This window comes from Prosopis cineraria, unplaced genomic scaffold, assembly GCF_029017545.1.
Source record: "Prosopis cineraria cultivar Desert tree isolate PC_DT_omini unplaced genomic scaffold, ASM2901754v1 PC4, whole genome shotgun sequence".
NCBI classification, from domain to species: Eukaryota; Viridiplantae; Streptophyta; class Magnoliopsida; order Fabales; family Fabaceae; genus Prosopis; species Prosopis cineraria.
This window is the reverse complement of record NW_026555335.1, coordinates 13,994,102-14,006,916: the sequence shown is the minus strand read 5'-3', so window position 1 is coordinate 14,006,916 and position 12,815 is coordinate 13,994,102. Positions and strand designations below refer to the sequence as shown.

Sequence of the window (12,815 nt, the reverse complement as noted above, 5' to 3'; positions counted from 1 at the left end):
CTCTTTCTTCCACGCCTATTTGTCTTTCTATGAGTTGCATTTCATGTTTTCTTAACTTGATGCCAAATGCGTTGAATTAATTTATTGAAACTGAGTATGTTGAAGCTATCTCTCTTGTTGTAATATTACTCAATTTACCTTGACAGCTTGAGTGTAACAAAATTTTACAAATGGCTACATGTTCTTCATTTGATAAGAACCTTCTTTTACATGGTGGCTGCCTTGGTGATTCAATTATATTGCCTCCTATATCTATCTCTTTTTCAAAAGTTTATTGATATTAGATTTCAAAAGTCTATACAAGTTTATGTCCACCCTTCCTTTTATATAAAATATCAAATTGTGTGTGCATAACTAAATATTTCTATTATTTAATTGCTGTGGTATTTGCCAGCATTAGGTGCACTACATATTGCTGTGCACTACATAACTAAATATCAAATCGTGGCATGATCCAAGTTTATTTAAAGAATCTTTTGAACTGAAGAAAATTGTTAATTGGATTCTTTTGTAAGCTTTAAGACTGTGATGGTCACTTTGGTTTAAGATATTTCATGAATAATATTATGCCATGTTATTGCATGTTGAATTTATTTCAAACAGCATTTAGGCTATTGTTCTTAACATATATTTAATCCGTATCTCTTAGTTTCTAATTCAAGATGTTTGCTTTCTTATTAATTCAGGTTTAAGTTGGTAGTTCTCCTATGTATAAGATTGAAAGGAAGTTGGGTAAGGGTGGTTTTGTCAAGTGTATGTTGGAAGAAGGGTAAGTGGTGGGTCTAACCGGACAGGTCCTGATGCAATTGAGGTATGAATTTTTTGTTCTCTCTTTAGTGTGTTGATTTAATGTTAGTTATGCTATATATAATACTTCTTTGCTCTTTTCCTTATTTCAACTGTGTTTACAAGTTGCACTGAAGTTGGAACATAGAAATAGTAAAGGTTGTAATATCAATTCTTGAGAAGCTTCACATGAAAGGGTAAATCTCACTAATATCTTTCTTCTTGTTAGGCCTTATACTTCCTGTTATTTTGAATGGTTATGATTGATTGCTTTTACAAAAAAAAAAAATCATCAAACAAGGTTTGTGCATGGAGATGTAAAACTAGAAAACTTCTTACTTGGTTAACTTGGAACAGCTGATGAGAAGAAACTATATCTTTTTGATCTTGGGTTGGGTCTGTTTTCTTTCTTGAAAAGTTCTGTTTTATTTTTTATGTTGTGATTGGCTTGTGTTACTCTACCAATAGAAAGTTTTAGCTATTTGGAGTTATTTGATATATAGTTGCTTCCATATACTGTCGTCAGCTTCAAGATAAAAGGGTGCATGATCTGGTCAACATGTTGAATATGACCAAAGACCTGATATTTTTGGGTTTGTACATATGTCATTTGAGGTTAACATGTCTATTTTATTCTTTACATGCTAATCATATGGTTTTTGTTTACAGGGGAATAATAAGGTATGCCAGTGTTCATGCACATTTAGGTAGGATAGGAAATCGAAGGGATGATCTTGAGTCATTAGCCTACACTCTAATCTTTCTTATAAAAGGGAGGTTACCGTGAAGCAACAACTGAGTTCTTTAATCTAATCCTATAGAGTTTGCTTTTAAACTTCACTGCACTAGCCTTTTACACTTATGCTTACAACTTGGTGCTACATTCTCCGTTGTGTTCTAAATTCCTAGATTAATGAACCTTGTCAGAAACACAATTATTGATGTAGTTTTATAGGTTAAGCAGCACTTTGCATTTGATTTTGTAAATTTGTCTTTCCTTTTGTTTTTTTTTCTTGGTGAAAATTGACTCAAAAGTCTTTCATTTGTCTAGAGACAAGTTCTCCTCTAAGATTATGTTATTTGTTCAGACATGCATTATTATGTCCTCATAGTATGTTTACAATCTAAATTAGCTAGCGGTATCAATTCTTGTTTTCTTCATGTGCTCAATTGTGTAACTTGTTGGTGTTGAGTTAATCTGTGGTGTACATTTATTCTTCTATAGATTTTAGTCAATGTGCAAATTTACTGTCACTGGCCTTTTGCAATTTGTTGATACATTGCTCTGGAAGGATAAGAAGCAAACTGTCACCGCATTTTAGTTTTGTTTGTTGCATACTACAACTTCATTGCATCCAGGTCCACTATATTTTGGTTTTCTCTATATGGCACAGGTGATATATGTTTTTCTATATTTCTACTATATTTAAAAAAATTATGAAGATATGGTGTTTTAAGAAACCATTCTCAAAAACTGAATATAAATAATAAAGAGTTAAATTTTACATGAAACTATTCTAAGTTTCATAAGGATAAATATCCTTACCATTTTTTTCTTCATTGATTGCATGTTGATTTTCACCTTGATTGTCGTCTAGGTAAACATTCTCACACATCGAAGGAGCATTTAATTCCAAGAAAATAATGTTGTTGTCCCCCATTGTCTTCCTCATCTAAAGCATTTAAATCAAAAGACACGCAACAATTTTTCATAGTAGAAGGCTTAAGCAATTGGTGGTCTCGTACATTTTTGTTTATTTTATTCTGTTTGCTTTTTCTCTCCTTTTTAAAAGAATGTATCATCCCCAAAATCCCCCCCGAAATTCATTTTAGCCATTTCGCCAATAAGTAAAGTTGACAGATTTTTTTTTTTTTTTTACCATCGCTGATCAACTTTTCTATAAAGTATGAGAAAGAATTGCTTGAAAAATAATATTATATTATTTGAATCACTTTTTAATTTTTTATTTGAAGGTTAGTTTTGGAATTTCATTTATAATTATTCTTTATATTGTTATTATTTTGGTATTGGTGATGTTGGTAAAAATAACTTATAAATAAGAGCGGAAGGAGTATAGGTTCAAAGAATGTTCTCTACCATGACATGAGAACCAACATAATACCACATGCCAAAAAAAAAAAAAACAAACAAAAAAGCATGCAAGTTCCCATCACCCAATGGTGGCACAACGTATATCAGCAAGAAGGGATGATAGAATCAAGTTGCCCACTGTTTACAATCCTAAAAAACATTAAAATTTGTCCCAAAAATATTCTCTCTCCCTCAAAGGAGATATGTTCATAATTATTGAAAATTTGTTCTCTCACATTTTACAATTCAAGAAGTGCCGATTTGAGCAGAGATGCCTCTGATTATCCCATCAATACATTCACTGTTGGATAAGGTTCCTTATAACATATGGAAGTATGCCTCCGTGATTGAAGTAAGCAAGTTCCACCTGAAAATATGATACTGTTAATAACATAAAATGAAGGGAAAAATCTGCAGGTTTCTGAAACCCAAGGCAAATCCTAACAGATATACCATGTTCGAGTCTCTCTAAACAATGATTTTTGGGAGAGAAAGCATGAAGTAAAATCTTAAATTTACCTCGGTGTCAAAGCGTACAGTGCAGGTGAAAGATTTTCCAGAATCAGTCGTGACAGTGACATCTTGGCCAGGCCTTATGTCACTAATTTTACTAGGTAGATCAATTGTGTATCGTTCATGACCAGTCAACCCTAGTGTGTCAGCATCCTCGCCAGGTTTGAAGCAAAGAGGAATAATGCCCATTCCTACTAAATTACTTCGATGAATTCTCTCAAAACTTTTAGCAATCACTGCTTTGACTCCCTGTTGTAAATATTAAAATCATCAGTACATGTTGGGGGGGGGGGGAAGAGAGTACAAAACACAAATTCATAGTAGGTTCATAATATAGTGACTAACCAATAGCATCGGACCCTTGGCAGCCCAATCTCTTGAACTTCCACTACCATATTCAGCACCAGCCAGCACAACGGTGTCCTGCCCTGCAGCTTTGTATTTCTGACATAAAATGATCCCAGCAGATTAGAAAATTGACAGTGCTAAAATAAAACAATATGCAACATTTGTTTTTTTTTTTTTTGGGGGGGGGGGGGGGGAGGCCACATTTGGGTGGAGCACAACTCACCATTGCTGCATCAAATACACAGAGTTTCTCCCCTGATGGAATGTGAATGGTTTGGGGGCCAACTTCCCCATTCAAGAGCTTATTAACAAGACGGATGTTAGCAAAAGTTCCCCTTGCCATTATTTCATCATTGCCACGGCGGCTTCCATAAGAATTAAAGTCCTTGCGGTCCACTCCACGCTCAATCAAGTATTTTGCAGCAGGACTGTCCTTATGAATGCTTCCAGCTGGAGAAATGTGATCAGTAGTGATACTGTCACCAAAATTCAGCAGGCAATATGCATCCTTCACACCATGAGCTCCAGGAGGATCCAAGGTCATGTCCTTAAAGTATGGAGGTTCATGAATATATGTGGAGTTGGGGTCCCATGAGTAAAGGGTCTCCGCAGGAACTTGTAGTTGATTCCACATAGGGTTGCCCTTGGTAATAGCCTCATATGTACTTCGGAACATGTCAGGTAACACACTAGATTGGACAGCCTATATATCAAGTCATCCAGATTGAATGTGTTATACACACCTTTTTGAAGCTTTAGAATATTTAATACAAATGTCAAGTTGGGCAGTATTTACCTCAGCAATTTCTTCAGTGGATGGCCAGATATCCCTCAAGAAGACACTCTTACCATCCTTCCCTGTCCCAATTGGCTCCTTTTCAAAGTCAATATCAACCTGGAAAGTCAACCAAAAAGTATCAAATGAAGGTCCAATAATGTAGAAACTGAAATGTTACCTTGATTAATTCCAGAGTTTCAATTTCAATGCTCTATAAATTGAAAATTGATATGCATCCTATTTAATATAGCTCATAGATAGTTGATGCTGGCCGTAATAATAGCATTTAGCACGTGGCAAGAGGTTCTGGGACAATGAAAATATAATTATTTGACTTCACAAACAGATATTTTTCTTTTTTTTTTTTCATTCCACAAACACAAGACCATTAAAATTTAAAAAAAAAAAAAACGTTTCCTACTTTCAAGCATCCAAGCAATTGCGCTTGTTTTTGTAGGAGCATAAATCCATTACACTAAACAAATGAAAGAAAATAAGGTTTATGCATACAAAGTAAAGATGTATACTTGTACGCAACGCCCATGCTTTTGATAAGAATGGAAACCACCACTAAAATGGTCCAAAAATGTTCTGTATCTCTCTCTCTCTCTGTCTCTGAAATTGATAAGCAATGGAGAGGATCCAACCTCATTTACTTCCCAGTTCCAGGTTCAAACCAAAGTCTAAGGACTTGAAAACCTTATCTTAAGATGACTAATATGATTCTTGCTCTTTAACAAGAGATATAATTCTGAACTTTTACAACCACCGAAAACAATACACATGGCCATTATAACACAAATAGACATGCATACCGTGCCAGCAAGAGCATAAGCAACAACTAGAGGAGGTGAGGCAAGATAGTTAGCTCTGGTTAATGGATGCACACGACCCTCAAAATTACGGTTTCCAGATAGCACAGCAGCTGCTACAATATCTGCAAAAGCCCATGTGAGAATCGCATTAGTAAGGTAAACATGAACCAGAAGTAGGAGTTTATCTGCAAGTTGTAACAATAGGATTTTTAATATAACCATTTTCTGAGATGGCAGCAGAAACTGATTCATCCAAATCCCCTGAATTGCCAATACATGTTGTGCAGCCAAATCCAACAATATGGAAGCCCTGTTCATTTAGAAATTTCTGCAGTCCACTGCCAAAAAAAAATCCAAATTTAGTTAATATTTCATTTAAAATACGTAGATAAAAAAGTAAGGCCACAATAATGCAGATTACGATAATAATATAATATTCTCACGAATCATGAGTAACATAAAATACCTCTGAAGCAGATACTTTGTAACCACTCCAGAGCCCGGAGCAAGACTTGTTTTTACCCAAGGTTTGACCTGGCAAAGAAATTCAAAACAATCGCCCTTAGAATTGAAAAAAGATATAGCATAACATTATACAGACAATTTATTTCTTCTACTTCAACCAGTGAAGAATAAAAATCATCCACATCAAGGACATCAGGTAGTAAAGCGCTAAAATATTAAGAGCCCAACCTGCAAACCAAGCTCATAAGCCTTTTTTGCAACAAGACCAGCCCCAAGCATAACACTAGGGTTTGATGTATTAGTACAGCTTGTGATTGCAGCAATGACAACGCTTCCATGCTTGAGCTCTGCTGGCTGCCCATGGAATTGAAATTTTGCAACTTTATCTTGGGCCTCTTTTGGTATGGCAAATCCCTGAATTAAAGTAAAACAATTGAGTTATGCGGTGTCATGTTTATCAAGCAATATTAATTGCAACATGAATGGCTTTACAACAGCAAATTAAAGTAAAAGTAGGGTGGGAGAAGGATCGTATACTGATTCAGAATTCCAGATGCCCTTTAGTTTGCACTAAAGGATATGGAGGCTTTTACTCATATGCTAGCACATATATACAAGTAACAGAATAGACTCCTTAGCATCAACTAAAGTAAGCTCAATGCATCTACACGGAGCCCAAGGTAAGATATACTGTTCATGACTTACGAATAGTACAGCTTTTTAAAACTTTCATAGATATATTGATGATATTGATATTGATGCTATGTTTGAAAGCCTTAAACCTAAAGCACAAGTTTGCAACAATAGAGGATAAGTGATAAAAACACTGATGTGGTTTCAATTTTCTCTGAGGATGGAAAACCATAGGGTTACTGATGACAGCTGGTGCTGGTGAAAGTGATCAACATGTTATAATTTAACTGCAACTGGAAAAGTATTGGTTTTGCTGAAAGTAACAATAGTAAAAAACACTTGCTGCTTCTCTTGTTGAGCAAATGGATGGAACAGTTACAGTCGTGAAGCAATCACATTATTAGGAATGGAAATTCTACTCTTCAAGTCTTTGAATGAATATATAAATTAGAAAGTTGAAGATCTACAACCTTCAAATGTTCATAATGAGAATATAAGTGAAGGAAATATGTTAATTGCATTATTTTATTCTGAAAGCCTCCTATGTACCTTCTACAGTGATAAGGCAGTGAAAAGGGAAGTATAAATTCTCCAGAAATGGTTCCAAAAGATTTTTTTCAGAAACATAGTTTAGCTCATTACAAATACTAATTGTTGAAAGCTGACTCAAGTTATAGACTATGAAACTATTTCCTTCGTATAGTATCAAAATATGAAAAATGGCTTTTCTGCTATTACTGTACCACAGCATCACTAACCTTAAAACCAACTTTGTTACCAAGGCAAGCATGCCAATCAGCCTTCATTTCTTTCAAAGGCACCCGATCATGAGGTCTGAAAGTGTTCAGCCAATAAAAATCAATATACAAAATAAAGATATTAGATAGCAATATAGAAACCAAAAAACCCGTAAAGGAAAAATGAAATAGGACACATAACTCACCTCTTAGGTCCTGAGATACAAGGCTCAACATCAGCAAGGTTTAATTCAAGATAGGATGAATAAACTATTTCTTGTTGAGGCTGAATTGAAAAAAGCATGTTAACATGGGATACCTCAAACATATATGCATATTATTCTAAGAAAAGATGAAGAATTTAGATGCAGGCCAGAACAGAGGATATTCTAGTAATATTACCTCATTATAGTCAACAAACATTTTGTTTGCCCTGAGATATGCCTCTATCATGGCCACCTATGTTTAAGCCAAAATAAAGGCCAGCAATGTTATAAGCATTTCATATCCTATGCAAAAATAAATGAGTCGACAAAATGTCACGGTACTCAGAACTCACAGTCTCATCACTTCTTCCAGTTAACTTGAGGTATTGTAAAGTAACATGATCTACAGGGAAGAAGCCCATGGTGGCACCATACTCAGGAGACATGTTAGCAATAGTAGCCCTGTCAGCTAATGATAGCTCACCCATGCCATCCCCTAAGGAACAAAAATCAAGAGTGCTCTAATTAGCTGGGACAAATGAAAATACATTAAAAAAAAAAAAAAGTAAAAGTCAACAATATGCTTTATGACAACTTAATTACCATAAAATTCAACAAATTTCCCAACAACGCCATGCTTCCTCAACATTTGGGTAACAGTTAAAACCAAATCAGTTGCTGTAACACCATTGCGCAGTTTCCCAGATAACTTGAATCCAACAACACCAGGCAAAACCATACTCATAGGCTGTCAATATTGCAAGCACATGGCGTCAGTGCAATGACAATAGCTAAATTACTCCATATGTACATTTCAAGAAAAAGCAAATGGACATCTGGTTCAAAAAACAAGTTATATAACCCATGCGCACAAGATCAGGTGTTGTGTACCTGGCCAAGCATTGCTGCCTCTGCTTCAATCCCTCCAACACCCCAACCAGCCACGCCAAGCCCATCAATCATAGTAGTGTGGGAATCAGTGCCAACCACACTGTCAGGATAGAGCAAGCCATCATTGTTAAAAACAACACGTCCAAGGTACTCGAGATTCACCTGGAAACCAAAGGTGTTACAAGCTCGCATTATCATTGAATGTCATAAATTCAATTGAGTCATTTAGTTTATCTGCTTTTAAATGTACCTGATGTACAATACCAGAACCTGGAGGAACAACAAGCATGTTGCGGAAAGCATTTGAGCCCCATTTAAGAAATGCAAATCTTTCCTTGTTTCTTTGGAACTCAAGCTCCATATTGACCTGCACTGCATTCTCTGACCTTGTTACATCAACTTGAACTGAATGATCAATAACCAGATCAACAGGTACCTGCCAATCATATAGTTTTAAGAATTAGTGGTAGTTATAAGAAACATAGTAACATATAGAAAATTGATGCAGACAATCATAACATGAAACCCAAGCAGGTGAATATATTGGCAAATTAAGATCCAAAACATCGTGTATGACCCTCTTACTCTATACTAGTCTCAAAACTCTTTGCTGTTATAAGTATACAAGGTGAAAAAGATTTACATGATTTACATCTCTATCAGATAAAACTGCAGGCACAAAGCTAACTTGACCAAATATAACATTTAAGATATAATAGTACAGATAAATAAGTTTAAGATATATCTTGGAGTGCATAAGGCACTCCAAGATGTATATTTAGAAATTTGAAACCTTTTTAATGCCATCAATGAATAATAGAAGGCACACAAGTGTGATAACCACAATGATTACCAGAGGATTTATCTTGTTAGAATCGCTGCCAAGCTTGTTCATAGCATCACGCATACAAGCTAGGTCAACAACAGCTGGGACCCCTGTAAAATCCTGGGGAAAGGAAGAGGCGTTGAGTAAATCACCTAGATAAAATAATAATTTACACTTCGTACAAAAGTCAATGAAGAACCTGCAGGAGAACACGAGCAGGCTTGAAAGGAATTTCAACTTGCTTAACAGAACTATTTTCCCAGTCAATAATCTTCTCAATATCTTCTTTCTTAACTTGGAAATTGTCACAATTACGAATGGCAGATTCCAGAAGAATCCTGATGGAATAAGGTAACCTATCTGCAATACATTAACATGATAGAATTGGTAATTAAACTAGCTGAAACAGTAATGCGTTGTACTGGAGATGGATTAAGATGTCCTAGAACGAGAGAAGAATTTTTTTTTTTTTAATATTCCAACCAATATTTTGGTGCATTCAGAAATAAAAAAAATATTCAAATGGCGAAGGAATCATGGCGAGTGAAAATAGTGAATTACCAATTCTTAGATCGTTCAGAGAAGGAAGGCTGTAGAACTTTCCGAACTCGCCGCCACCAGGCTTAGGGAGACTCGCCAAGTTCGCCTTGAAAGGATTTTCTCCCGCTGATATGGCATAAGAACAATCAGTACAAAAATTTCAACAGTTAATAATTAATATCATGTCAAAGGAAAATGTAAAATTTATGTTTAGAATCATGCAAGGTTCAACTGATAGCTCACAGAAAAACAGAGGAATGGATAGAAAGGAAAAGACGAGAAGAGAAGTTTTCAGAGAAGAATTGAGGGACAAAATTCCAATTCACTATCATCATAACCGAATCAGTACAGCAACGTGATCTTAAAGGGAAATACATCACGTGGCGGTCCCCACAATCAGCCAAAATAACAAACTAACAGTAATATATATCAAGAAACGAAAGTAGAATATATTTAGAGAAGAAAAACATCAACCGGATTATAGAATGAAAAAGGGAGTCCAGAATTCTGGGAGTGAACAGAAAAGTACCCATAGAAGCGATCTTGCGTTGAAACTGTTCGATCACGGGAGCGACGGCTCTGATCTGCGCCTTGAGACTGACAGGAGACCGCCAGTCGACGCCGTGGCTCCACCGGGGAGCGAAGCAGCGGAATGATCGGGGCGTGGAAATGAAGCTCAGAGATCGATTGCCAGCCAAAGGAGGATGGGCGAGGGTTCTAGAAAAGGAGAGATGGAAAAGCTTAGTTCTGGCAGCTCTGAAGAGTGAAGAGGCTGGGGAAGAAGACGGTACATACATGATGACGGATTGATTGGGAAAGGAAGAATGGAGAAGCTCGAGACTTGCGGCCCCTTCCGCAACTATAAAAACGAAAAAAACGTAGGGGGCGTGTGGAGAGCAGATGTGAATTGCGAACCGGGCAGCGTGCCCTGTTTGTTTATGAATAAGATGAGTAAAGTTTAAATAATTTAAAATAATATCGATTTATTCATCTGTCTTTCTATCTATATATTCAAATATTGTGAGTTGACATCTTACTTTATTATTATTATTATATTTTTTAATTAATAATTAATAATATCCTTTTTATTTATATTTATATTTAAATTAGGACTTAATTGTTTTAGTTTATTTCACAAAAAATCACTTTTTTTTAAAAATTCATTTTATAAGCTTTTGTTATGTTTATTTAAATTTTTAAAAATAATCAAAATATTAAAAAAATATCAGATTTTTTATTATTTTAAAGTAGTTTGTAAAAATAATATAATGTAATAGATAAAAAATGTTTTAAAAAGATATAATATATAAAAATATTATAAAAATTTTAAAATAAAATAATAAGAAATTATTTTTATAAAATAAAAATGAAGGAAGGTATCATAAAATTTTAAAATAACTAATTAATAATTAATTTTTAATTATTATAATTAAATATAAAATAATTTTTGCTTTTTATGAAATCTGTATAAAAATTTTTTTATAAAATCTTTAAATTATTTAAAAATTATTTATTTTTTTAATATTAAATAAATATCTTCTAGGGCTTGTTTGTGTAGGATTAAAAATAAGTAATTTTTAAATAGTTTAGAGGTTTTATAAAAAGATATTTATTTTGTAAAAATTTTATAAAAAAATAAATATTACTTTATTTTATTGCAATAACAAGAGAAAGGTCCCGTGCAGCGCACGAGGGATTTAAGGGATAATTATTTATATAATTATTAAGATGAAACAATTTTTTTATTATAAAAAATGACATGTAATATTTAATTTTATATTGCTTTCATTTAAAAATGTAAAGTATTTTTTGAGAAGTTGGATGTTAAAAAATGAAAGATATTTTTAATTTTTTAAAGTATAATCATTATCTTTTTTTTTAAAAGTACCTCTATTGATAGTAACTTTATATTTATTATAGGGTATTCAATAGAGATAAATATAAAAAGATAGGGTTAATTTAAAAGAAGATAACTATTTTATTAGGAGGTGAGATTCAGTTAAAAATGCTTTACATTTTTAAACGAAAGAAGTAATTTTTATGCGAAACAAAGCTGAGATATTAGCAAACAAAATAATAGTTGTTAAAAAATAGTTAGCCAAGACATTAAAGCTTTTAAGAACACTAATAATTTCTAAATTAAACTCTGATAAATTAATGTAAAGCAAAGTAATGGCCCCAATAATTAAATATCCAGACCATGTTTAGCATATAAAATAAATTAAACGACATGGATTTATATTTGGTTAAATAGTCAAACAATTAACTTAATATCTTATATTTTGAACATATCAAAGTTTTTATCAAAAGTTTTTGTTTACGTTGTGTATTTGGTAATATCGAAAGTGATAGCGTATATATTTAGGCTATTTTTAATTTCCTGTCATTTCAAATTTAATATATTATGATATTGAGAAATTAATTGAATGAAAATTTCATAAATTAAAGTAATTCGTTTATAGTGTTCATTATAGCACATATTTTAATATAGAGAAGTCTATAATTTACATAACACTAAACTCATGGTGGTTTTTTTCCTTCCAAACTTAAAGCATAACTAAAACTCTTTTGAGAATCAATTTTTAATAATGGAATGGATAAATACATCGCTGTTACTGAGTAGTATGTCCGTTTCTTTTTCCCCCAGGCTAAAGTATAAATATAACTATTTAATATTGAATTATTTGTTATTTTTTCAATTAACTAATTTTCATAACATGTACTCAAACACTATTTTGGAGCAAGATGTCAAACATTTATTGAGAACAAATAGAATGTAAGTTTTATGATGGGACTTTATAAATTTTAATACAGTTTAAGTATTATGAAAGTATAATTCATTTGTAACCATATCCCTTTAATTATGGTCATTTTTTATAATTTGATTGGATGAATTATTGTAACTATCTTTTTTTTTAAACAATAAAGGTCTAAGAAACTTTTGAGTTCAATGGTAACATAGCCAAAAAAAAAAACCTACAATGGGATAAAACATAACCTTGAGCCTTGTAGCATAGCCAAAAAAAAAAAAAACCTACAATGGGATAAAACATAACCTTAGCCTTGTAGCTCATATGGCATCCCACATTTCCTTGCATGTGCGGAGTGTGTGTGTAGTGGGAGGGGGGTCATCCTTTCCCATGGGAAGGATTAGGTTAGGAGTGAGAAGAAAAACAAAAAGAAGA

The 12,815-nt window shown here is 33.4% G+C and overlaps 1 protein-coding gene across 1 annotated transcript; it reads right to left on the bottom strand.

Moving 5' to 3' along the window:
* Positions 1-2,863: 2,863 nt before the first annotated feature.
* On the bottom strand, positions 2,864-10,542 carry LOC129309650 (aconitate hydratase, cytoplasmic). Its single transcript, XM_054951306.1, has 20 exons — positions 10,160-10,542; positions 9,652-9,756; positions 9,290-9,450; positions 9,118-9,210; positions 8,515-8,700; positions 8,265-8,426; positions 7,977-8,121; positions 7,727-7,869; positions 7,570-7,626; positions 7,374-7,453; positions 7,189-7,264; positions 6,026-6,211; positions 5,799-5,866; positions 5,552-5,670; positions 5,333-5,454; positions 4,536-4,634; positions 3,963-4,442; positions 3,737-3,835; positions 3,398-3,640; positions 2,864-3,245 (listed from the first exon to the last, which is right to left on the bottom strand). The coding sequence occupies exons 1-20, from the start codon at positions 10,425-10,427 to the stop codon at positions 3,177-3,179; spliced, it is 2,961 nt and encodes a 986-aa protein (XP_054807281.1). The 5' UTR covers positions 10,428-10,542; the 3' UTR covers positions 2,864-3,176.
* Positions 10,543-12,815: the final 2,273 nt, after the last annotated feature.

What these genes read in the sequence shown, in the direction of transcription:
- LOC129309650 (XM_054951306.1), bottom strand. Translation starts at nt 10,427, where the DNA reads ATGTATGTACCGTCTTCTTCCCCAGCCTCTTCACTCTTCAGAGCTGCC. An exon ending in CCACTGAAGAAATTGCTGAG is followed by an intron (nt 4,443 to 4,535) that starts GTAAATACTGCC and finishes CTTGATATATAG; the next exon opens with GCTGTCCAATCTAGTGTGTT. An exon ending in CTGTACGCTTTGACACCGAG is followed by an intron (nt 3,246 to 3,397) that starts GTAAATTTAAGA and finishes TCATATTTTCAG; the next exon opens with GTGGAACTTGCTTACTTCAA.